Below are 24,129 nucleotides of genomic sequence, written 5' to 3' on the forward strand. Positions count from 1 at the left end.
GAGGGGGGGGGGGCGGGCGGTGTGGCTAGTCTGAGCGAGCAATTCGTCTTTGGGAGCAGGTAGTCTCGGCACGCAAAGCAGCCGGGCTGCGCCCGTCTGCAGCCAGGGCGCTGTGAGAGCCTCCCTGCAGCCAGGCCACTCTGTGCGACCTCCTCTCCCTCTGCGAGGCAGGTGCGCGCCCTACAGGTGCAAGCGGCGTCCACCTGGCAGGTCCTCCCGGACTTGGTGTGGTCAACCTTGCCGCGGTAGTCAGCGCCATTCGGCTGCTCGAAGCACTCGCTCGCGTCGTGGAAGCAGTCCCGGCCCTGCGCGAGGCGCGGGAGCCGCAGCACGCGTGCTGAGTGGCCGCGCGTGGTGCGTGTGCCAGAGAGTGGCTTACGCTGGCGGGATGGCGCCGAGCGGGGAGCGGGCACGCACATCCCAGTGGCAAGCCTCGATGTTGCACTCCAGGTCGCACGCGCCGTCGTCTATCCACTGCGCACGAGGGAGACCGGGTGCAGCTCACGGGCGTGCCCAGAGGGCGGGCAGGCCCAGTGCGGTGTGGCAGGACAGGGCCACGCCTCGTTGGGACAGTTGTACACGCAGTTGTCCTCCCACTGCAGCTGACGCGGATCCGTCGGCGTCACCGCCGCAGCAGTGTCGGCCGCGGATACTACGGCTGCTGGAGCTAGCGACAGCAGCATCCGTGATTTAGCTTCTGTTCTCGTGGCGAAGCGAGCGCCGTTGCCTAGGCTAGTTTTGAGAAAAAATAAACTACTCAGCGGAGCTGGGAATAGGACCGCCGCAAGCGGCGTGGCGTGGCAACCCCGGGCCCCGAAATAGCACAGTGACAGTCAGACATGCAACACGGGGACCCAGGGAAGGCGAGCAAAAACCTTATCGCGCGCGCTAGACGCCGACTCGGAGGCCCGCACCGGTCAGGCGCGCAGCCGGAGAGAGAGGGAGGCGCTCAATCGCCGAACTCGGCGAGCGCCTCCAGCGTCTCCGCTTCGTACGCACCCTCCTCCCAGCAATTGAGCGCCTCCTCCACCCCCGCGCCTGCGCCCGCAGCGTCCGTGCCCGCGAGGATGGCGCGGCGACGCGCTCCCTCTGCCGAGCCGCCTTCGCCTCCGCAAGCCCCCAGAAATGATGTCTATGTTCATTTGTAGGGATCCCTAGGTCTAGTTTTGAAAAAGAGAATTTTCGCGTCCCAGGGACGCTCCACTCTACCTTAAGCTCCTGAGGGGCGCGTGGTTTTAACCACGTAGTATGACTACAGCCCACCCCAGACACCCTCCCTCTCCACACGTGTGCACACACCCTCACCCTCACCCTCACCCCTCTCCTCTCTCTCTCTCTCTCCTCTCTCTCCTCTCCTTGTCTGTGCTGTCTGCCTGACTCAGGCACTAATTCTGCCGATGCGTGATTGTGTGTGGGCTGCTCCGAGGGGGCCCTGTGCGATCCGATGGGTAGGGAGTCTGTGCCCGGGCGGTGTCCGGTGCGGAGTCTCTCTCTGATCCCACCTGTGGTGTTGGGTGTGAGGTCGTGGAAGCTTCGATCCCAAGGGGGGGAGCCGAGCCCACTCATAACCAACTCTCAGGGGCAGTAGGTGGGCGAGCCTCGAGCGCGCTCATCTCGATCGTCAAGGCGTCGCTACGCGCGGTCTTCCGCGGGGGGGGCTTCGTCGACGGGTGTGCGGGATCGCGGCGCAGTCAGTGCCGTGGCGATGCCTTCGGCTGTTTGCGGCGGGCGGCTTGCTGCTCGCTGCATGGCGAAAAACTCGTCTCGCCGCACACCAAGGGCTTATGCTCTGGCGAGATGTGAGGCGCATGCGCCCAGGAGGGGAGGGCGCATGCGTAACGACGCTGCTAGAGATGCCTTTCGGGGCCCAGAGATAATACTTCTGATGCCATGCATGACCTAGTAGTGTCCCCAGCTATGGACGTGTCCACGTTGGAGCCAGGTGTGGTGTGGGCGCGAGAATAGCTCCGCCGTTCATGGAGGCAACCGATACGAGTCGACTGGTGTGTGTCGTCGTGGTTTCGTATCAAGAATACTCACTCACTCACAAAACGCGGCTCGCCGGCCTGCGCGCCGCGCCAGCGTGCGTCCACGTCGCCGCCAAATTTTTTTTCTATTCATTCAGAGACTATGGAAAGTTCACGCCATGGCCCATTTCCTTTTCCTTTCTTTTTTTGGGCCCTGTGGGCACCCTGCCCTGCCCCCTTCTCGTGGCGATTACAGTTCACCGTTGCGACGCGTTAGGTCACGACGGAGAATCAGCAGCCCATCAGCTCCGTGACCGTCACCCCGGATACCAAGAGCAAGCCTTCCAAGGCGAAGAAGTATCTCAAAAACTTCGAGATCTGGGTCGGCAAGAAGGCTGGAGAAAAGGCGGTGAAGTGCGGCGGACCATTTGCCTGGTCAAAAATCAAGAAGGGGCCAGTCACGGCGCCGTGCGACGCTGCCAAGTCCAAGCGCGTCTGCCACCCTTCCCACCGCCACGCCTCAATCCCGACTAGTTCCCGTGACGATGGGCTGCCTGGGAAGCAAGCGCCCCCTCCCCCCCCCCCCCCGACCAGGCACCGCTACGTGACTATCATTCTCCCCGGCAAGAAGAAAACGCTCGCGTTTGGCGAGATAGAGGTGCGGTAGTTGGGAGGCCTAGACTGCCAGCCTTCACACACAGGCACAACCCCAGCCTTCAACGGCAAGTTCCTGAACTCTCCTTTTCAGACGGTTTCTCGTCTGTGCAAGTTCGCTGTGAGTCTGACATATCTCGCGCTGCCATAAGAGCCGGAAGAGAGGGGCGGAGAGCGGGAGAGAGCTTTTTGATGATGAAATACATGCAATGTAGCACTTACCGCTACTGTACGCGCGGCGCGCATCCCCCTCTCTTGCCCTCCACGGCCGCTGAGCGGCGCAACGCAAAATGCCTCCCCGTCGCGCGCGCTAGCGGCTCGGCGAGTCGGCCGTCACCCGAGCAAGCGGGCGACTGTGGGCGACGGAGCCGCTGCGCCGTCGGGGCGACGGCTGCGGCGGCGATGGCGGCAGCGGGCCGGGCGGCTGCGGCGGCGGTGGCGGTGGTGGTAAGGGCGGCGGCAGCGCGGGCGGGGCAGCGCTCATGGGGCACAAGAAAGAGGCTGCACGGCCTGTGTACGGTCTGTGCTGCTCAGGTGCTGCTGTCGGGCTGGTCGGGCTGTCGGGCTGTCAGCGCTGCTGTCAGGCCACTGTGAGCTGTCGGGCTGTCGGGCAGCTGTCAGGCTGTCACGTTAGGGCCTGACAGCGACGGGTCGCCTCTGATGTCAGGCTCTGCTGTCAGGCTGTCAGATACGTGCTGTCAGACTGTCGGAGAAAGTGCTGTCAGCGCTGTCAGGCTGTCGGGCACTGTCAGGCGCTGTCCGGGGTTTGCTGTCAGGCTGCCAGACCAGGGCTCAGACGCTGCCACGTTCGGCCGTGCCCCGGGAGGGGCGCGGTCGACACCAGAAGGGGGTCGTATACGTTCTCTAGAGACGACGTAGTCGGGGACGTCCGCAATGGTATCACAATGGGGACGGACACGACGGGGCGAGGTGTGAAAGCACAGAGGCAACCAACACACACTAGGGTTCGGGATCGATCGGGAGAATGCTAGGGTTAGGGAGAGAGTGCCTGACGGGCTTCGGCCCGACGCGCCCTACACAGAGAAATTCTGAGGTAGAGGAGCAGGAGTTTTGCAAAACGTGTGAGACCGCGTACAAACGCTGCTGTGCATCAAGCGCTGAGAGCTACATCCACGCGCACCGGTGTCTTATTTTAGTCCATGGGGTGTAATGCACAGATGGGTGGGTGGGCGGTTGGGCCCCTTCGCTGGTGCCTGTCACTAGGGCTAATGGCTGCCTCACTGTGGCGCTGGCGCTGCCTCGCTGTCGCTGTCGCTGTCGCTGTCGCTGTCGCTGTCACTCGCAGGGTCCCGCGCTGACATTGTCACCGCCTGTCGCTGGCGTTCACTGGCTTCACTGTCACTGTCACTATGGCTGTCACTGTTCCTGGGTGCCTTTCACTCCTCCCTGGCAGCTGGCTGTCACCAGCTGTCACCAGCTGTCACCAGCTGTCACCAGCTGTCACCAGCTGTCACCAGCTGTCACCAGCTGTCACCAGCTGTCGTTGCTGCTGTCGTTTCGCAGCCGCTGTCACGCACGACATATTGACCACGTCGCGGCCGTTAACAGCCGTTTTAACCGTCATGACGTGAACTTTCCATAGTCTCTCAGACCTGAAAAATCTCTCTCTCTCTCTCAGACCTTCGAGTTCACGGGTGGAACTGGTGAACTGTGGTTCATGAACTGGTTGATTGAGATGAGAGAGATTTTTAGCAGTGTTTTGTTGAGATGATGCTACGATTGCGAGGAGTGTGTCGCTGACAATCCTTCGACTTCTCAGCTGGACTTGTAGGATTGCGAGCGAGGCTGCTTGCCAAGTTCAAAAGAAGGCTTCGCACCTAAAGCCCGGGAAAAGAAAACAGGTGTGCAAACACGTCGTGTCCTGTCCACATGCGCGGCGCGCCGGCAGAGGCCCCGCCAGAGTACGCCTCACCAGGCGCGGGCGAGGCGCTCGAGCGGGACCACGCGCGAGCGGTCGCGGCGGCGGCTCTACTGGAGCCGGCGGCGGCGGCCGGAGCGCCGCGCGCTCCCGCCGCCTCAGTGCACCGCGCGGCGGCCGCCGGGCACAGCTGGTTGCGACGGCTGCCAGCGACGCCGCACGCCGCGACGACAGTCGAGCCGGCGCTGCTGGCGTGCGTGCGGCCGCCGGCGGTAGAGTACGAGCCTGCCATCCCGCGCCGCCTCGCCCGCGCCGGCGCCCTCTCCGACCTCCAGCTCGAGGCGGTCCTTGCCATCGGCCGCACGCACAGCACGCTGCTCCCCGCGCCCGCGTCCGGCGGGTGCGCGGCGTCCACCTCGGGATCGCCCAGCGACGGCGCGGCGGGCTGCCAGGGCGTCCGCGCCGGCTTCCTCCTCGCTGACGGCCCCGGCGTCGGGAAAGGGCGGACGCAGGCGGCCTGCGATTGAGAGGTGGTCGATGAGAGGGAGGACCGAGAGGGAGTGAGAGGTGACATTGTTCGCAGGCGGCCGCGATCCTCGACGCCTGGCTCCACGGTCACCAGCGAGCGGTCTGGGTGTCGGCGTCGGCGGACTTGCACGCAGACGCCGTGCGCGACTTGCGCGCCGTGTGCTCTGCCACGCCGGGCATGCCGCAGCTGCACAAGCTCGTCACCCCGCTCTCCTCTGTCGCCGCCTCTGCGCCAATCCCGGCGCGAGCACCGCCCTCCACTCGCACCACCTCGGAGCCGTCCCTCAGACCTTCTCGTACGCCCCCTCGCGCAGGCGCCGATCGGCGTCGTCTTTTCGTCGTACGCGCTGCTCGCGCGGCCAGCGCGGCTCGCCCAGCTCCTCGCGTGGTGCCAGGGCGGCGGGCGGCGCGGCGGCCGGCAGAGCGGTGCGCGCCCCTTTGAGGGCGTCGTGTGCCTCGACGAGTGCCACCGCGCCAAGGCGGCGACCGCCACCGGCATGGGGACGGTGAGATTACCCGAGAATTCCCGAGATGACCCGAGATTAGCTCTTTGCCACCGGCATGGGGACGGTGAGATTACCCGAGAATTCCCGAGATGACCCGAGATTAGCTCTTTGCCACCGGCATGGGGACGGTGAGATTACCCGAGAATTCCCGAGATGACCCGAGATTAGCTCTTTGCCACCGGCATGGGGACGGTGAGATTACCCGAGAATTCCCGAGATGACCCGAGATTAGCTCTTTGCCACCGGCATGGGGACGGTGAGATTACCCGAGAATTCCCGAGATGACCCGAGATTAGCTCTTTGCCACCGGCATGGGGACGGTGAGATTACCCGAGAATTCCCGAGATGACCCGAGATTAGCTCTTTGCCACCGGCATGGGGACGGTGAGATTACCCGAGAATTCCCGAGATGACCCGAGATTAGCTCTTTGCCACCGGCATGGGGACGGTGCGGCACCACGCGAGAAAAGAAGCAGCACGCCTCTAACTCCGCGACAGCTTCCGCAGCTTGCCCCCCCCCCCCCTCCCCTCCCCCCCCCCTCCCCCCTTCCACCACCACCACCAAGCCCCTTCTCGCGGCCGCTGCGTTGTGGCACTCCTGCTAAGTGCCCGCACCGCACCCACTCCGCCCGCGCCGCCACGGCCACAAACACACCGCCCACCGACACGTCTGCTGACGCGTCCGCGACGCGCCCTCCTCCCCTGCGCACAAAGAATTCTGTTCTCCTCCCCTGCGCACAGGCGGTGCTGCGCATGCAGGCTGAGCTCCCGCTGGGCCGTCTCATCTATGCGTCCGCCACCGCCGCGACCGAGCTGCAAAACATGGCTCCCACAACTCACGGGCGGCTTCGGCCTGTGAAAGACGAGATGTGAGTTGTGAGTTCTGACGCCGTTCACTTAGGCCTACCTGGTGCGACTCGGGCTGTGGGGGCGGGGCACCATAGAAGCGGAGTCCGCAGTCTTGTCTCCGAACCAGCACTCGAGAGGACACGCCGCCGCACATTCGACCGCACTCCGCTGTATTCACTGTACTCGCACCCCTCGTATTCGCGCGCTGCTCTGAATCCCCTGCGCATGACCGCTGCTCTGAATCCTCTGCGCATGACCGGACTCTGACCTGCGCATGACCGGACTCTTTGCCCTGAGGCTGGCGTCTTCACCGCGTAGGCCGGGCACCGGCTTCGCTTCCTTCGGCGCTTTCCGCTCCGAGATGACCGCGGCGGGGCCGGCGGCGCAGGAGCTGCTACCGCTGCACCTCAAGGTGGGGACACGTTTCCGAGACTCTTCCGAGACATCTCCGGGACACTTCCGAGACACCCCCGAGACAACCGCCCGAGTTTCCCTGCTGCCGCCTCTCCTCCCCGCCGCTTCTCTCCTCCCCGCCCTCACCGCCGCCGCCCTCACCGCCGCCGCCCTCACCGCCGCCGCCGCTTGCGCCGCAGGCCACGGGGCGGCTTGTTTCCCGGCTCATCTCGTTTGAGGGCGTCCCGATCACGGTCGCGACGCACACGCTTTCCGCCGCGCAGCGCGCCGAGTACGACGCCGCCGCCCGCTTCTGGCTCGAGAGATAGCCGAGAGACACCCGAGAGACAGCCGGGGTACAGCCGAGAGATGGCCGGGAGATGGCCGGGAGATAGCCAAATGGCTGGAGATGGCCGGGAGATGGCCGGGAGATGGCCGAGAGCTTCGAGCCAGTACCCGAGGCTCGACCTTGAGGCCTCCGAGAGCAGTGGCACTCGCAGGCCCCGCTTCTACACACAGTCGGATGCGTGAGCAGGCTCGATCTCGCCGCGGAGCTCCGCGCGCGCGCGCCCCGCCTGCCCGCCTCTGCCACGTCTCGCTTCTGGTCTGCCCACCAGCGCTTCTTCCGGCTGCTCGTCACGGCGGCCAAGCTGCCGACTCTCTTTGGCGCGAGAGACCGCCGAGATGCACCGCCGAGATACAGCCGAGATACAGCCGAGATACAGCCGAGATACACCGCCGAGATACAGCAGAGATACAGCAGAGATACAGCCGAGATACAGCTGAAAGCTCGAGTCGCACGGCGGGGGGCCCCCCAGCCCCCCCCCACCACCAAACACACACACCCCCCCACGCCCCCCCCCACGCCCCCCCCCCCCCACACACACACACGCGCCCACGTGTCTCCTCCTCCGCAGGCGCGCCTCTCGGCAAAGGGCGTGCCAGCCGTCGAGCTCTCTGGGCGGCACGAGGCGGCGCCACTGCGGGCGGCCTCGCGGGAGCGCTTCCAGTCCGGCGAGGCGCGCGTGCCTAGAGAATGAAGGGGCGTGCCCTGCCCTTTCGCCACCGACTCGAGGAGACACATAGTTCGACGCGAGTCGTGCCAGTCCGTGGACCACGTGGCATGCTAGACCTGCATGCTATACCTGAGCCTCTGCCACACCGTAGGCGCGCGTCGCAGTCATTTCGGATGCGGCCTCGACGGGCGTCTCGCTGCACTGCCCGCCCGCCACCGAGGGCGTGCCCGTGCGGCCGCGCTTGCACGTCACGCTCGAGCTCAACTGGTCCGCCGATCGGCAGCTGCAGCAGCTCGGCCGGACGCACCGCACCGGCCAGGCCGTGCCGCCCGAACACATCCTCATCGTTACGGACGTCGGCGGCGAGCGCCGGTTCGTGTCGACGGTAGCGCGGCGCCTCCGCTCGCTCGGCGCGCTCTCGGGCGGTTCCGTCGGCGGCACCGGCGCTTGCCACAGCGCAACTTCTGCCACGGCCGCCGCCGCCGCTGGCGGCGGCGGCGACGCGGAGGGCGGCGGCGGTGCTTGCGACGGTGGCGCGGCGGGCGGCGGCGGCGGCGGCGGCGGCGGCTGCGGCGGCGGCGGCGGCGGGGCGGGCAGCGGCGGCGGGGCGGGCAGCGGTGGCGGCGGGGCGGGCGCCGCCGATGCGGGCGGCGGCGGAGGGTGGAGCGAGGTGTTGACGTCGATGGAGACCGCCGAGGGCTCAGCGGCGCTCGTCGCAATGTACACGGCGCTCGGCGTCGCCGCCGCGGAGAGTGCGGATGGCATTCCCGACGCGACGGCGCGCCGCGCGCTGCGCCGCTATCTTCGCTCTCGCGTGCGGGTTGGGGCGGGCGGCAACTGCACCGCTGTTAGGGACAAGGTCGTGGAGGCGGCGCCGGCGGCACGAGATGGCTAATTAAATAGTAACCCCCCTAATTAAACAGCTGTTTAATTAGGCGGCGCGAGCTCACTCGGCGCGGGCGGGCAGCGATACGGCGAGTAAGGCAGAGGTGGCGCGCGGCGGCGCGAGCGCGACCGGCGGCGGCGCGACGGTGGTGGCACCGTCGATGGCAGCGTCGCACCCGTGGCCGCGCGGCGGGTCTTCGCCTGACGTGATTGATTTGGACTGCAGCAGCGCCTCTGGCGAGGCGGGCGAGGCGACCCCGCTGTCTGACGGGGCGGGCGACGGCGCAGAGAGCGATACGAGCGGGGCGAGCGACGCGGAGGGGGAGGAGGCAAGCCCCACCCCACGGACAGAGATCACCAGAGTTCGCCCCGGACCGGGAGTGAGCGCGAGATTTGCCTGGCTCGACCGCCCCCCCCCCACGCGCGCGCGAGGGGATCTGTGCTGCGAACGGCGTCTTTTCACACCTCCAGCTGTGAACAGGAGGACGAGTGTGGTGAGGGGGACGGGGATGGCGGACTCGCCGACGGTACGCCCCCGCCCGTTGTGTGCGCGGACGAGGGCGCGGCGAAGGCAGCCCGGCGGCGGCTCTCGACGGCGTTGCGCCACTCCATCTGCCTGCTGCTCGCGGAGCACGCGACGCCTGCCGCTTCATCCGCCAGCCCCGGCTCGCGCCCCGCGTCGCCGCTTCCGCGTTCCAAGGCGGCTTCGGTGCCCCTCTTCCTCAACCGCCTCCTCGGGTTGCCGGTAGCCGACCAGGCGGCGCTGCTGGCGCTCTACACTTTCTTCTGGCGGCGCGCAGTGGTGGCGGCGCGGCGCAACGGCCGCATCGACGAGGGGATCCGTTGGCACGTTGCCGGGGGCGCCGGGGCCGACGGCGCCACGGCACCCGGCGCCGCGACGGGGGCGACTGCTGCGGCAGTTGCGGCTGCCGCTCCCACCCCTTGCTGGTACGACGCGGCTCCGACGCCGGTGATTGCGCTCCGGGCTCACCCCATCCTTTGGGCCGTGACGGCGGAGCGGGCGGCGCCTCCGCCGCCCCTCGGCAACACGCAGCGTCAGTCCCCCCCGCCGGGCGCGTCCCCCGGCGTCGACGGCGACGCGGACACCGACGAGCGAGGCAGCGGCGCGGACGGCGGCCGTCGGGGCGGCGGCGGCTGTGGGAGCGACCACGGGGGTGGGGGCGCCGCGGGCGAGGAGGGAGGGCCCCTCCCCGGCCGCCTCGCGCTCCTCGAGCTGCGCGAGTGCCCGCATGGGGTCGTCGCCTTTGACACGGCCGCCGCGGCTGTCCGAGCTGACGCGCAGCGCGCCACTGCTTCGGCCGCCACGGCGCTCGCTTGCACCGCCGCAAAGGCCGCAACGGCTGCCACGTCGGCTGCCACGTCGGCTGCCACGTCCGCAGCAGTTGCCCCTGTGCCGGCGGCCGCAGGGGGAGGGGCAGGGGCAGGGGAGGGCGAGCTTTTCTTGGGCTTCTACCTGCTACGCGGCGCAGCAGCAGGCTCGGGTCGCCGCGGCCCGCTGCCGCGCTCTTGCGCGCCCTTGGAGGGGGCGCCGGTCGTCTGCTTGCGGCCGGCGGCGGGCGGTGCGCCAGGCGTCGCACAAACCTATTGCGTGCTCTCCCCGAGCGGCGCGCACGCGCCATGCGTCGAGGCGGCGGACGCGCGGCGGGCGCTGGTCCCCGTGTCTGCGTCTGAGGCCGAGCCGCTCTGGCGCGCCGCCACCTTCTCGGCGGCGGCGACGGCGGCCGGCAGCGCGCCAGCCCGCTGGATGCTCGTCGGTGCTGTGTTGCGCGTCTTGCCGCGTGTGCGCCAGCTCTCCGCCGCCATTGCGAGCGGGGAGAAGGGCGCAGGCGGCGCGGCGGGCGCCGCCGGCGCCGGCAGCCGCCGTTTGAGCGTGAAGCGCGTGGTGCTCGCGTCGGGCCACGTCGCCGTCGGATTGTGGCTCGACTCGGCGCTCGCCGCCGCCACTCTCCGCGCCGAGCGCCCCGAGACGCCGATGGAGTCGTCCGACCTCGACGAGGCGGCGACGCCGGTGGGAGGCGAGGCGAGCGGCCCCGAGGGGCAGCAGCGGTGGAGTTTGGCCCTGGAAGAGGCGCTCGCGACGCAGCGGGCGTTGCAGGCGGCGCTGCCGGCGCACGACGATGAGGCGGCGTGGCACGAGTGTTGGGCCAAGATCAAGGCGCACGAGGTTGCCGGGCTGGACGATGAGGAGCTGCAGCAGCGGCGCGAGCGGCAGGCGGACCTCGCCTCCTTCCGAGTGCAGTTGGAGCAGCGCAAGGCGGCCAAGGCGGCGGACCAGGCCCGTGCCGCCTCCGGCCGCCGTCTCGCCTCCCTCGCCGCGCTCGCGACCGCCGCGGGCGCGCCGAGCCCCGCCGCGGGCGTTGGCCCTCCCGCCGTCCCCGAAGCGGCGGCCGCCGCAATGATAGCGGCCGCAGCGAATTCGGCGGTCGCTGCGAAGCCGGCGGTCGCCGCGAAGCCGGCGGCGGGTGGAAAGCGCGAGCGCCAGGGCTCCACCGGAGGGTGCGCGCCGGCGCGGCTCCCGGGCGGGGCTGACGACGCGTCTTCCGGCGGGGCGGCGTGCGGCGCGACCGCGCCCAAGCGCGGCCGTTTCGCGCCGGCGGTGCGGTCGGCCCGCACTTCGGCAGCCGCATTGCGCCAGAAGAACAATTCGCAGCTGCACCCGCTGCTCCGCAACGCCACCGACAATGCGGCAGCGGGGGCAACTTCGCTTCACGGCGCCTCGCCGCCCGGCGCCTCGCCGCCCGGCTCCTAGGGCTGGCGTGGGCATCGCCATTCCGCCGCGCGCTTGACGCACGCGGCAATGGCGGTCACACGAACATGGTTTTGGTCAGAAAGGGAAGGACGAGAAGCGATTGGCGGTTCGGACGCCGCATTTGTGTGCAATGGTTCCGGGTTTCTTTCCTGCTGCAGTGCAGGCGTGGATTATTCGTGCAGGGAGTTGGGGGTCGATCAGATGCGATATTGAGAGAGAGCGGGGCGTGGGAACGGTCCTAAAATATCCTCTATTCTTGTCCACCTCACACAAAAAGGTCAGGACAAGGTGAAAACCATCTCAACACTTTTGACCTCTTACGGTCTTACGGCTCTTTACGTATAGACTTTACCACCGTGTATACACTTTAGCCTTATTTAGGTCTTCTCTCTAAGCTCTTTTCCTCGCAGGTACTGGCACTCCCCCTGCCCAACTCCGGGAGCGCGTGGTACTGGTTGCTCTCTGCCGCTAGACAGCCCTCTCCACCACCCCACAGCTCGCAGCTCACACTTTCGCAGCTCTCATGTCGCCGCTCGCCACCAGCTCGGCTCAAACCGGCTTAGCAGGTCAACGGTGAGGTGCGCAGCGTTGGGGGCGTAGAGGGCCTCCCCGCCCGGCCGAGCCTCGAACCGCCACCACAGCGCCATGCTTTCCCCTTTGGGCTCCGACTCGGGCGCTGCCGCCGCCTCCCCTCCCCCCCTCCTGCTGCCGCTGCCGCCACTGCAGCTCATACGACCGCGCCAAGTACGCACCGGCGCCTGTGGCGGAGGCGCGCGGTGCGCGAGCACGCTCCACACGCGCGTGGGCGACGGGCGGGTCATGTAGCTCCTGCTCCTGGACGGCGCGTTGCGCTTGCCACTCAGGCGCAGAGAGCCGGCCGCGAAGTCCACGACGGCCTCGTGCTGGGCCGGCTGCAGGCCGTACTTTTGGGCGTCGGCGGCCGGATCGACGAGGGCGTGGATGCAGATGCACCCGTCGGCGCGCATCGTCACAAAGACCGAGACCACGACTTCGTACGCGTCGAGCGAGCGCAGGATGTTGTGCAGCGTGCGCGGGACGGCGCCGGTGCGAAGCGGCCGCACGACTGCAGCGAGGGGCACGCACGCGGCGCGGACGGGTCCGTAGGCGTCGGCTTGAAGCCGGTCGGGCGGCGGCAGGGCGAGTGCCCCCTCGACGAGCGCGAGCAGCGCCCGCGTCGTCTTGACAGTCATCCTGTCGCACAAGTTCGTCTCGCCGAGCCAGATGCAGAGCGGCGTGTCGCACACGCCGCGGCGGCGCGAGGGGAACGGCGGCGCGTCCAACGCGATGCTGGGCACGCCGTCCGAGCGAAGGAGCGCCGCGAGCGAAGTGAGCAGCCCCTCAAGCCTCTCTTCGTCCGACTTGGCGTCCCACCGCGCATCGAGCTGCCACAGCATGGTCCCCGCCACCGTCCACCCGATGCCGGGCGGCTGGCTGAGTGTGTGCGCCTTGCAGCCCGCCGCCTCGGCCCACGCGTGAAGCAGCGCAATCGACGCGCGGCAGCGGTGGCACGTGCCAGCGATGAGTCGGTCGGTGTGGAGGAGCGCCGCTCTCGTCTTGCCCTGAGAAGGAAGGGGGGGGAGGGGGGGGAGCTTGCAAGAATGGTACGTAGGGGCTGGCTGACCCTCGACGGCCATCACGGGATATCTCGGCTCGTCTCGGCTCATCTCGGCTCATCTCGGCCGACCTCGGCCGGCGTTGACGCTCGCGTCTCGCCGCGCCACACCTGCGCGTCGATGGCGTGGCCTTCAAAGTCGCCGTGCAAGCTCACCACTCGCTGGCCGGTGATGGCGTCCGCGCCGACCGCGCGCCACCCCGTCCTTGCGGCCACCGACGCGTACGCGTCTGCGAGCGATGCCGCAGCCGGCACCTCCAGCACCAGGTCGACGTCTCGGCCGCTGAAGAAGAGGCTTGAGCCGATCAACCGGCAGGGCCAGCCGAAGCGTGACTGGACGCGGCTCGCGATAGCGAGGCCCTCCGTCGGCGGCGGGGGTGGCGGCGGCGGCGGCAGGCGGGCGGATGGCTCGCCGGGCGGTGCGGTGCCGCCCTCATGCGCCCCGTCTGCTTGCGGCTCTGCCGCCCTCGCGCCTTCCCCCGCGGCGGCTGCGGCGCCGGCAGCGGAGGCTGCGGCGCGGTGCGCCTTGAGTGCCCTCGCCGCCGCCTTGGCTTCTGCGGCGCGCTTGGCCGTCTCCTCGCCCGCCAGCAGCTCCGCAGCCGCCCGGTCGGACGCTGCGACGGCCCTCGCCCATGCCTCCGAGGCGTCTCCCGCCTCCTCTGCCGCGGCACCCTCGCCGCGCGGCGCCTCCGACGCGTCTGGCTGGCTCCTGCAATCTGCCGCGGGGCCGCCCTCGTGCAACGCTGGAGGGGTCGGAGGCGGAGCCGGTGCTGACGGTGGCGGCAGAGCCGCCGGGGGAGCTACTGCGGAGGGTGTGCCCGCAGCCGCCAGCGCGCCGTCCCAGACGCTCGCCCAGGCCCGATGAGACGACGCACAAAGCGCCGCGAGCGCGCTGGCGGCTGCGGGCTGGATCCACAGCTGCACCGTGGGAAGCTTGAGGCGGCAGCTACTCGTTCGGCGCCGGCACCAGCGCCTGTCCACGATTTCACAGAGCCGCGTGCTCAATCCAAAGAAGACAGCGACGTAGATGACTTCTGGCGTCGGAACGATATGCCCGAAGAAGGATGCGGTGGTGACGAGCCCGCCGCCAGTCCTCGCCACTACTTGGTGCCAAACCGCGCTGGCGGGAGGCCCGTTGACAAGATGGAGGACGGCAACAACCAGGGCGAGGAGAAGGAGGAGAGAGATACTGTCCCGCTGCGGCCACGATCCGCAGCCGAGAGTTCGGTCGATCACGAGGCATGTGAGGAAAGAAGCTACGCCCGCCGCGGCGCACAGCGTTGCCATCGACTGAGTGCGCAAATACGAACCTAATTTTCACGCCGCGGGATGTGTGATCTGTAAGGGTCCGCCCGCAGGCGCATTTTGTATACCGAGGCGGTGCCCGGTGCCGAGCGCAGGCCGGAGCCCACAGGTCGGACCTTAAGACAGCGTTGTAGATCCCTGGGCGAGGGTGGTGGAGGGGGCGGTCCGTCGGCGCCAAACCACCTCCCACCGAGGTGGGCAGGTTCCACGCGTTCCCGGACCGCCCCGTTGGAGGTAGACCGCTCGTCTAGCCAATCAGCCTTAAGCGAGCGGCCTGGCCGTTGGAATGGCCGAGTAGGGGAGGACGACTGTCCCTGACGGCGAACCTCAGTTACGAGCCGCCCTCCCCTCGAGACGCGAGGCCAGCGCACTTGGGGCCGAGCCCCAGCGTGCACCGCCCCACACGCCTCACGCGGCCTCTGGCTGGAGCGGGATCGCAAGCGAGTCCCCCTGGCCGGCACGCGTCTTCCGAGAGAGGAGCGGGAGCGAGGGACCTTCTTAGTTGTCCGGCATGCAGACGCATGCACGGCCGTTCAGAAACTTTCCCAGCCGTTGGAATGGCTGCTCTCCCGCCCCTCGCTGGGACGAACGGGTAGTAGGCGTTGGCGCCGAGAAGAGGTAGGAGTCGCCGAAGGACGGGTAGTCGTCGGTCATGCGGGGGGAGGAGGAGTCGGCGAGCAGCAGGGGGGGAGAAATGCCTGAGAGGGTGGGGAGGGAGGCGTGAGGCGCGAGGTGAGGGGGCGCGGGGCGCGGGGCGTGCGTGGGACGCGCGGCGTGAGGCGCAGGGCGTGAGGCGGGAGGCGCGGGGCGCTCGAGGTTGGGGCAGAGTGTGTTTTTTGTGTGTCTGTATGTGTGTCTGTATGTGTCTGTGTGTGTGTGTGTGTGTGTGTGTGTGTGTGTGTGTGTGTGTGTGTGTGTGTGTGTGTGTGTGTGTGTGTTGGTTTGTTTGTGCGAGGGCTGGGCGGGGCAGGGCAGGGCGGCGGCGAGCGGCGAGCGGCGTCGGCGAGATCGGCGACGTAGAGAGGCGATGGTGACGTACACGGCGGGAGTGTTCACGGCAGCAGCGCCGACGGCGGCCCCGCGCAGCGGCGGCGGCGCCCTGAGTGAGGCAGATTGCCCTGCACAGCCTGCTGGGCACGCTCCCGACGAGCGGCGCGCCATGCGGGCCCGCCGCGGGCGACGCGGGCGGCGAGCCGACACGCGTGTCACAGGCGTAGACAGCACTGGCGAAGCGAGGCGGCCGGCGCCGGCCCCGGAGGCGGCTGCAGTAAGAGCAGCGAGGCAGAAGTCACTGTCCAAGGCGTACTGAGCAGGCTGCCATCGAGCAGCGCGCCATGCGGGCCTGCCGTCGGCGACATCTTGGAGAGCCGACAGGCATCGAAGAGGTAGGTACTGAGGAGGGCCATCGCGCCCGAGGCGGTCCGCGCCGGCCCTGCAGGCCGTCTCAGAGAGCCTGGCGAGGCTGTACAGAATGCCAAGAGCATACTGGGCAGGCTGCCGTCGAGCGACGAGCCATGCTGGCTCGTCGCAGGCGATGAGGTCGAGGAGCCGATCGGAGCGTCGCAGAGGCTGCCGACCACTGCCGTTCGCCCTCGGGCCCAGGGGTGGAAGGCAAGCTTCCTGGCGTTTCTGGCGAGCGTCCAGACGTCGCAGAGCATCCGGCAGGCGCGCAGCGACCCAAATTTTTGCTCACCGCACGGCCGTGCGAGCCGTCGGTCGGTGGTGATGGTCGGCGTCGGCGCGCGCCGACCGACGCGGCGGCGGTGGGCGTCATGTGGCGCGTTTTGGGACCAGACATTGTCCGAATTGCGGCGGACGTCCCTTCATAACTCGATGCGGTTAGTCAATATGGGCGAGGGGTATACACGATATGCGAGATAACTTCCTAAGCCTAGCCACGGACGTTCGGCAATGCATGCTCAGCCTACTCCTGATGTGCGCATTTCGGCCCGTTGGCGTTGTGGTTGGTCGAAAAGCCCGGGCACCCGTGCGGGTTTGCGGCCGTCTCGCACAGCTCTCCCCGCGCGGCCCTCGCGCCAAACGGCAGGCCGCCAGGCTCAGTCTGCCGCGCTGCAGGCGTCAGCGGCCTTGGCTCGAGGCCTTCGAGCCACCGACGGTTGACGTAAGAGATGCTCATGTGCGGGAAGCGCCCAGAGACACGGTCCCACGTACAGCCGGCTTCCGCTTCGTCCCACGTGTGTGCACCGCGGGCTTGCACGAAGCGCTCGACCACCACGAAATGCTCCCGCAGAGCCTCGAGCACCGGCAGCATCTGCGCCGCCGGCCGCAGGTAGTGTGGCCGTATTCGTCCGTGCGCGTATGGGATGCTTCTGTTCTTTTTGCAAAAGTGCAGCTCGATGTCGAGGAGCCGCAGCTGCCGGAACTGAGTCGCATTCATCTCGCGTAGCGCCTCCCACTCGCTGCCCTCAATGTCCAGCTTGGCTGCCAGCGCATGTGGAGGCGCGGCGCCCACATACGCGGCCTCCAGAGCAGATGCCCAGCCGACAAACCGAGGACGAGGAGGCCGGGAGACTCCCAGGCAGCTGTCAAGGCGCAACGGTGGCACCGCAAAGCGTTGGAGCTCTGCCGCAAAGGCACTGCTGGGCGAGAAGCAGTCGAATAGCACAGAGTACACGCCAAACCACTGGCTCAGCATGACGGACCATTCGTCGCACGTGCTAATCCCAAACGAGAGGCCGGTCAGCACACCGGGAGGTTCGAGAGCTCGGCGACACCAAGCGTACGCAGAACCTGTGCCTCGGCTCGCCTGCTTGATGAAGCCGCCGCAAAGCCGCTCCGCACCAGACGATGGCTCGGTGAGATCACGGATGCGGACGCCGGTGGAGTCCAAGCGCGGCCCTCGACTGGGCATTCGTAATTGTTTCTAGTAAATGACTTGTGCCGTACGCGGTACGGGTACGGGGAACTACGAAAGTGTGAACAGGTTGGAGGGCGCCGCGCCGCGCCGCGCACGTGCGACTGTCAGGAGCGGATCCGTCTCAGTTAGTCGTGTTCACGCGCCGGCATCGTGTCCTGACCAACCTGCCTGGTACAGACTTTAGTCCTCGACAGTACGCGGTATGTGCTGAAATGGGAATCACGTGAGCCACGACGACTAGTATAGCGTGGTAGTGCGACGCCCCAGGGAGCTCCGCCGCGCGCCGGCGGCGCGGCCCGTACTATCGCGCTACTAACGTGGGGGCGGAGTCGTACACGGCTCAATCAGACAAAAGGCGAACGTACTTCTCCTTCCCTCCTCGCTCCCGATGGTTCGGGGACGTGGAGTGGACGTACGCATGAATGGACACGAGCGAGGGGCTAGCGACCGAGCGGTGTGTCGCCACCGAACCGAGGGAAGCGAGTGACGCGGAGCTGCCGTGGTTGGCTTTGCGGCGGTCCGCGGACGAGGCGATCGAGTAGTGGAACGAGGCGATGGAAGGGCTCTTGACGGGGCCGCGATGCGTCGCCACCGATCGGAGCGAGCGGAGCGAGGCGAGGGACGCGGAGCTTCTGAGCCGCCGCCCCCTCCGCCGCCGGCACCTCCGCAAGGCGCCGAGGCAAGCCACCGAGAGCGAAATGGCGACCGCCCCGCACAGCAGCGCCAAGCCGGTCGGCGAGATGTACGGGCAAGCGGCGCGCAGTTCGAGCGCTCCAGCGCGCGGGAGGTCCGAGAGCGGTGGGCGCGGCGGCGGCGGCTGGGTCACTCGACGCGCCGCCGCCGCCGCCGGCACCGTCGACGCCGCCGCCGAGCGAAGCGCCGCGAGAGTGGGCGCGTCCGGGTCGCCCCCAAAGTGGCGTGTGAGGTCCGGGTAGCGGTACGAGGACGCGGAGCCGTCTGGGAGGCGGTTCGGGACCGCGTCGAGCGCCTGCACGAGCGACCACTGTGGCGACTGTCCGATCTTCACGTGCCCGCCGAGGTGGTCGTGCTCCGCCATGTCGGCAGCGGCGTCCATCTGCAGCGTCCAGAAAAAGTGGCCAAACGCGGCTGCGAAGGAGGCGAAGAGGGTGTCGACGAAGCGCTGGCTCACCTTGAGGCCCATCTCGTCGACGGCAAGGGACCACTCGCCGACGACCACTGGATGGTGCCGGGCGTGCTGCAGGAGGCGGCAGCCAAAGGTGCGAGCCGCCTGCACCACCGTCTCGTCTGGCGTCGCCTCCGACAGCCCGTCAAAGGCCGTGTACAAGTGCAGGTCGATGAAGACGTTGTGGAACTGCGGCTCGCGCAGCTGCGTCACCCACCCCCACAAGTCAAACCAGTAGAGGACGCAAAAAACGACCGCGACGTCGGCGCGCCGGCGCCGCACGAGGGAGTAAGCAGCCTCGTAGTACTCGATGAGCAGTGGCCGCATCTCGTCCTCGCGCGGCGCCGAACTGAGATCGCCGGGCTCGTTGAGCAGCTCGACGCCCCACAGCGCGGGGTGCTCGCCCACCTCGTCCATCAGCCGTCGCAACTGCAGCGGGTCACAAGGCGAGGAGGGTGTTCCATGGTGACTACGCAGCGCGGCGTCGGCGCCCGCGTCTAGCAAGCGCGCCACGGCGAGCGAATTGTCGATCGAGTAGCGGTGCCACTCGGCGCGGCCGGCACAGCCCGAGTGCTCCTTCCCATTCTGCCCGCCGGGCGCGCCGTGCAAATCGAGGAGCACGACGACCCCCCTCGCCTGCAGATGAGGATCCGGGCGGGTGGACGGCCACCGGCCCAGTCGAGCACAAAAGCGGCGCGGCTTGACACCCCTCGAGAAGGGTACTGCATGGCTCTCGGAAGGATCTAGGAAGCGGCGCCTCGGCCCAGTCGAGAAGGCGCCGGATGGCGCGGAGGGCGGGAGCTGGGCCCGGCGCCATCTCACCCCATGCGGCGCCGCTGCCCGGGTTCGGCAATTCGTGCGGGCGGAGGACGTCCCACCAGCCGAGCGGCAAACGGACGGCGTTGATGCCTTTGCCGACCATCCAGTCGAAGTGCTCCTCACCGATCCAGCCGTCGATGTGCGCCTCCATGCGCTGCCAGAAGGAGGCGTTGCTGCCGCGCGGCAGCTCGCACAAGGACGCGCGCGACGCGACCGTCGTGAAATCCTTCTCGGGGATGAGCCAGCCTACGCTCACAAACGCGCGCCACGTGTCAAGACGCGCCACGGCGGCCGCGGCGGCGAAGGGTGAGGCGATCCCCCGAGGTTTGCCCCTCGCAACGGCTCGACCTCCTCCACCGCAAAGACGGCGGGCTTGCTCTCAAGCTCGGCGCTGCCCGTGTAGCCCGAGAGGCGGAGCGCGCCCGAGCGCGAATCGACCGCCACATGCCGCCCCCCGCCCATCCAGTCGTCGGTGCCGCCGACGCCGCGCCGTCCTGGGGCGCGCATCCGGACATAGCCGAGGCGCCGCGTCCGCGCGCATCCCCCGCCGCGCGCGCCTCCTGTCGGCTCCGCCGCCTCGCTCGGCGGCGGCGGCACCACCTCCACCGCGAGCGCGGAGGCGAGTCCTGAGCGATGGCCGGTGGCGGCGAGAGTTCCGACAAACCAGCCGCGGTGGCCGCCTGCCGCGCTCAGCGCTGGGAGACGCCACGAGACCGACACGAAGCCTGCGGCGACACGGCGAGGCGGGAGGCGGGCGAGGACGGGCTGTGAGAGGAGCAGGGCGCGTAGGGGCGGGGTGGGGCGGGGCGGGGGCGGGGGAGGGGAGGTGGTGGGGGGGGGGGGGCCCTGCGCGTCCTCCGCACGACTGAGAAGCTCCCACCGCCTCGACTGAGAAGCTCCCGCCGCCGGATCGTGCTCCAGTCCACCCGACCATCCGCCGCGGCCGCCACCGCCTCGGCCGCCGCCGTGCCGGTCCGAGCGGGCCGCCTCTGGCGCGGCGCCGCCCGCGTCGTACAGCTCGAGCGTGCCGCCGTGGATCCATGGCAGCAGAGTGTCAGCGACCTACGTGCGACCGCGCCCGTAACGACATGATCACGCGGCCTGAAGTCGCAGCGTGACCAAGTGGCTCCCCATCCCGCCAAACGCACGTGGTCGCATTCCGCATCTAGAGCGGCGACAAGCTCACCGCGGAGCGGCGGGTCCCGATCGTGGGGCGGGCCGTCAAAGCTGCTGCGGGCAGCCTCCTCTCGCGCTGAGACCACCCGCACGTAACGGCCGCTCGCCTGAGGGGCGTGCAGGGAGGCGCGTCTCTCGTCGCGGCATCACGCGGTTGCATCTGTGTTGCATCTGTGTTGCATCTGTGCTGCATCTGTGTTGCATCTGTGCTGCATCTGTGCGGCATCTGGGCGGCATCTGGGCGGCGTCTCGGCTACACATTGCCACGTCTCGCAGCACCACGCGGCGTCCGGCCGCGCGGCGTGGCGCTCCGACGTCGACCGAGGGGCACTGGCCGTGCTTGAGAGCGCTGAGGAGGTCAACGAGCAGACAGACGTACCTGCGTGCGTGAGGGATGTGTCGGGGCGCGCGCACGTTTGGCCGAGGCGACGGCCGTGCGCGCTTACCCCTGGACCGGCCCCGGCTGCCAAAGCTGATGCGCCGTCCACGAGGCGGACGCCGCGATCGCGTCCGACGAGCGCCGGCCAAGAGTCACAACGGCGGCGGGCTGGCCGACCAGCAGTAGGCCGCCGCCGCAGAAGAGCATCAGTAGCACGAGGAGGCTGATCTTACTGCGGGCCTCCTGCGCCTCACGCGCCTCGTCCGCCTCTGCGCTGCGCTGCAAAAATGTCGTCGCGCTCGCGCCGCGAATCAGATTCAGCCGCTCTGGCTCTGACAGGTTCCGCTCTCGCGCGGACAACGAGCTCGAATGCTTACGAGGCCGTCCAAGGCGCGAGCCGGCGCCCGCCGTTCGCACGTCCTGGTGGCTCTCAAAGGGCCGTCGCGCCGGGCTCTCCGCCGCCATTGCCGTCGGTAGCGAGAGTGACCGTCCCTGCAGCGCCGGCGACTCTGTTGCTGCGGTGGGCCGGGCCGGCAGCGCTGGCTGCTGTCTGCTGGTGTCGAGCGAGCATGCCGGGCTCATGCCGTCCGCAAGCACGTCGACGAGTTCGAAGAGGAGCTCATCCTCCTCTGTGATGAGCGGCGTCGCAGGGAGCCAGTGTTGTGACATGGGCAGCGGCAGCCTCAGTCGTCAGGGCGACACCGCGGCCCCCTGGGGACTTCCGGCTCGGGTGTGACCTCTGACCGCGGGTCGCAGAGCGGTCACGGTGTCCGACAGCAGCTCGACCCGAGCAAGCGATGACGAAGAACGAGATAGAGTTGAGATAAAGAATTTTCGCCGACGGGCCTTAGATCTAGGCGGGTGGCGGCGCGCCGTCCTCCCATCCGTCCCTTGAGTTCGATATTGGTTCTTTTTACTCTGCTGACGATGGAGATGAGACCGCCAGTGGAGTAGGGAGTCTTCCACTGAGCACCGCGCTGCGAGCCAGTGGGACAAACTTCAGAATCGTGCTGTTTGTTGGGTTGGGTTGGGTTGTGCCTGGGTTGTGTTGTTTTTGGTTGTCGGCGCGAAGGGTGAGGGCTCGACCGCCGCCACTCACGCCAGCGGACGGCCACCATCGGTGTTTTTGGCTTCGCCGCCGTCCAAGGCGTACGCCATGCGCTCGCCGACATCGAGCGAGCACGCCTGTCCGACGAGCGGCTTGCTGTGCGGACGCCTTCTTGTGGCTCTCGTCGAGAGCGTCTTGCGTCATTCTCGATCTCGCACTCACCACCAGCTGTCCGACGGCGGAGGCTCGATCTTCGTCTCCTTTAGGAAAGCGTCGAGCGGCATCATGATCGCCGCGAACGTCTTCCACACCGCCGGCATGTCGGCCTCGACCTTGGCGGGGTCGCCGAGCGCCTTGGTGAACTCGGCGCGGTATGGGATCGTGTGGTACGCCTGCGGCGCAAGCGGGGGCAGCGGGGTGAGGCGGTGGGACGCGTGTCGCGTGGTCGGTCGGGCGTGACTTCAAAGGCGCACCGTGTTGAAGACGCCCTTCATGATCATGTTGTGGTGCATCTTGAGCCCCTTCTCGTAGCCCTTGTTGACGCAGTCGGCGAGCTCCGCCTTCGCGTCGGCGACGAGCGCCTCGAGCATCCCTTCCACCAGCAGCAACGCGCGCTTGAGCCAGAGGATCGCCAGGCACGTCGAGCCCTCGACCGCCGCCGCCGCCGCGCCCTTGGCGGCGCCGAGCTCGGCGCGGCACATCGACTGCAGCGTCGCCGTCGGCTGCGCGTCGGCGGGGAGCTTGAGCAGGTTCGCCTCGATCTTCGCGCGGTTGCCGTCGATGTCGTCCTTCACCATCCCCATCCCGTAGATGCTGTCGAAGATCTTGATCAGCTGCACGGTGGCGTCGAGGAAGAGCTTGCACGGCACCTGCTGCCCGCTCGCGAAGGCGTCCGACTCGGCGACCGCCGCCCACTTCGGCAGCGTCTCCTCGAAGAAGCTCATCAGCGACGGGTCGCGCGGCTTGAGCTTTGCACAGAGCGGCGGCGACGGCGTGAAACAAGAAAAGCGCCCGCATTCAACCAGGCAGGACAAACACAACACAAGCCAACAGGTCACAATGAAACTCTCTCTCGAACAAAAGAATTGACGCGTGATGAGCCTGGACATTCGCAGGCCCCGGTGAATGAAACGAACGCCTCAATCACAGTCTCCCCGACCGAGGACAAGGAACTCCGAGACGGGGGACTAAGCAAGTGCCTGTGTATGTGCGTGGTGTACAGTGTCGTGTCCGCTAGCTCCGAGTGGAGGGGGCGTCCTGCACCCCGGCGACTTTTACCACTTTGTTCGTCGTGCATCGCCTCTTGATAGGGTGCCCACAGGGCCCAAAAAAAGAAAGGAAAAAAGAAATGGGTGACCCCCGATCGCAGCACTTCGTGTTGGCCAGTCGAGAAATTGAGAGTGTGACTAGGAGGGTGGGACGCTGGGGATTCTCAAAGGTATACCCTTGGAATGGCCGGATCCAGCCTTAAAAGTACGAGATCGCGCGCGCTTCGCACGCTGCACCGCCTAGGCGGCGGCGGCAGAGAAGCAGCGGCGGCTGGAGTCGGCCGCACGGGAGCAGGACGCGGAGCTCCGCGCCGCGGCGGACGACCGGCAGAAGCTGCTGCACGAGATTGCCCTCTTGCGGAGCGAGGCTGAGGGGATGAGGATCGACGTCACGGCGGCGCGAGAGGAGGCGGAGCGGGTGAGGCACGACGCGGAGCTCAAGATGACACAGGTGCGCCTGTCGGCCACTGCCATCGACGACGAGCGGCGCCGGCTGGAGCTAGAAGTGCAAAAGGCACAGCGCGGCGGCGTGGAGGCGAAGAAGCGGTGCAAGGAGCAGGCGAGCGAGCTCAGCAGCGGATTCCGAGCCGTGAAGACGACGGTTTGTTCACACTTGTTCCCAGCGAATAGGCGACCGAGCTCACCTCCCTGTACGCGGAGATTGACCGGCTGAAGGACCACATCGGCTGGCTCACCAAACAGACGAGGGCGAAATCGACCCACGCCTCGAGGGGCTGGAGGGTGGCAGAGAGCCCCGATTGGCAAAACACGCCGCCGCGCTCGCCCTCCCCGCCACCAAGTGCAAATTCCGGCCAGAACGGGACAGAGCCCCGCAACAACGGCGTGGAGCCCCGGATCGGCGTGCGGGCAAGCAGTAGACCCGCCTCGAGGTCTGCGACTCCGCCCCGGCGCTACGTGAGCCCGCCTCGCCAGCGCGGAACTTCGCCGCCGCCTTGGATCCCCACCGGCGTCAAAGACACGATCTCGAACGTCGAGTGGGTGAAGCCGGTCCTGACTTGAAGGGGGTGGAGG

The 24,129-nt window shown here is 68.0% G+C and overlaps 7 protein-coding genes across 7 annotated transcripts in view; 3 read left to right on the forward strand and 4 right to left on the reverse strand.

Annotated features, from left to right (window-relative positions):
* Positions 1–688, reverse strand: part of EMIHUDRAFT_449018 (hypothetical protein) — a 4,912-nt gene extending 4,224 nt beyond the window's left edge. The window contains exons 1-3 of the mRNA XM_005790532.1: positions 561–688; positions 418–474; positions 203–305 (exon numbers count right to left, since the gene is read on the reverse strand). Of these exons, the coding sequence (XP_005790589.1) occupies positions 203–305; positions 418–419 (105 nt within the window). The 5' untranslated portion in view covers positions 420–474; positions 561–688. The remainder of the gene's footprint in view (positions 1–202; positions 306–417; positions 475–560) is intronic.
* A 756-nt stretch (positions 689–1,444) lies between these two features.
* On the forward strand, positions 1,445–8,687 carry EMIHUDRAFT_98044 (hypothetical protein; the record flags this gene model as incomplete). The annotated part of the gene is made up of 19 exons (XM_005790533.1): positions 1,445–1,514; positions 1,589–1,670; positions 1,943–2,003; positions 2,245–2,381; positions 2,562–2,625; positions 5,084–5,245; positions 5,343–5,534; positions 5,575–5,598; positions 5,639–5,662; positions 5,703–5,726; positions 5,767–5,790; positions 5,831–5,854; positions 5,895–5,918; positions 5,959–5,982; positions 6,276–6,403; positions 6,702–6,795; positions 6,977–7,030; positions 7,694–7,801; positions 7,944–8,687. The coding sequence occupies 19 exons, from the start codon at positions 1,445–1,447 to the stop codon at positions 8,685–8,687; spliced, it is 2,064 nt and encodes a 687-aa protein (XP_005790590.1).
* A 977-nt stretch (positions 8,688–9,664) lies between these two features.
* Positions 9,665–10,501, reverse strand: EMIHUDRAFT_200668 (hypothetical protein; the record flags this gene model as incomplete). Its single annotated transcript, XM_005790534.1, has 4 exons — positions 9,665–9,716; positions 9,975–10,086; positions 10,152–10,213; positions 10,311–10,501. The coding sequence occupies 4 exons, from the start codon at positions 10,499–10,501 to the stop codon at positions 9,665–9,667; spliced, it is 417 nt and encodes a 138-aa protein (XP_005790591.1).
* Positions 10,502–10,670: 169 nt separating this feature from the next.
* EMIHUDRAFT_200669 (hypothetical protein) lies at positions 10,671–11,447 on the forward strand (the record flags this gene model as incomplete). Its single annotated transcript, XM_005790535.1, has 2 exons — positions 10,671–10,931; positions 11,274–11,447. The coding sequence occupies 2 exons, from the start codon at positions 10,671–10,673 to the stop codon at positions 11,445–11,447; spliced, it is 435 nt and encodes a 144-aa protein (XP_005790592.1).
* Positions 11,448–17,561: 6,114 nt separating this feature from the next.
* Positions 17,562–20,327, reverse strand: EMIHUDRAFT_449019 (hypothetical protein). The gene is made up of 5 exons (XM_005790536.1): positions 20,289–20,327; positions 19,575–19,951; positions 19,279–19,452; positions 18,205–19,043; positions 17,562–17,895 (listed from the first exon to the last, which is right to left on the reverse strand). Exons 1-5 carry the CDS (start codon positions 20,314–20,316, stop codon positions 17,604–17,606), a joined length of 1,710 nt encoding a protein of 569 aa, XP_005790593.1. The 5' UTR covers positions 20,317–20,327; the 3' UTR covers positions 17,562–17,603.
* A 1,549-nt stretch (positions 20,328–21,876) lies between these two features.
* On the reverse strand, positions 21,877–22,773 carry EMIHUDRAFT_200673 (hypothetical protein; the record flags this gene model as incomplete). The annotated part of the gene is made up of 3 exons (XM_005790537.1): positions 21,877–21,985; positions 22,055–22,221; positions 22,303–22,773. The coding sequence occupies 3 exons, from the start codon at positions 22,771–22,773 to the stop codon at positions 21,877–21,879; spliced, it is 747 nt and encodes a 248-aa protein (XP_005790594.1).
* Positions 22,774–23,177: 404 nt separating this feature from the next.
* On the forward strand, positions 23,178–24,117 carry EMIHUDRAFT_200674 (hypothetical protein; the record flags this gene model as incomplete). The annotated part of the gene is made up of 3 exons (XM_005790538.1): positions 23,178–23,267; positions 23,342–23,698; positions 23,773–24,117. 3 exons carry the CDS (start codon positions 23,178–23,180, stop codon positions 24,115–24,117), a joined length of 792 nt encoding a protein of 263 aa, XP_005790595.1.
* Between the last annotated feature and the right edge of the window lie 12 nt (positions 24,118–24,129).

This window comes from Emiliania huxleyi, assembly GCF_000372725.1.
Source record: "Emiliania huxleyi CCMP1516 chromosome Unknown EMIHUscaffold_12, whole genome shotgun sequence".
Classification (NCBI taxonomy): domain Eukaryota; phylum Haptophyta; order Isochrysidales; family Noelaerhabdaceae; genus Emiliania; species Emiliania huxleyi.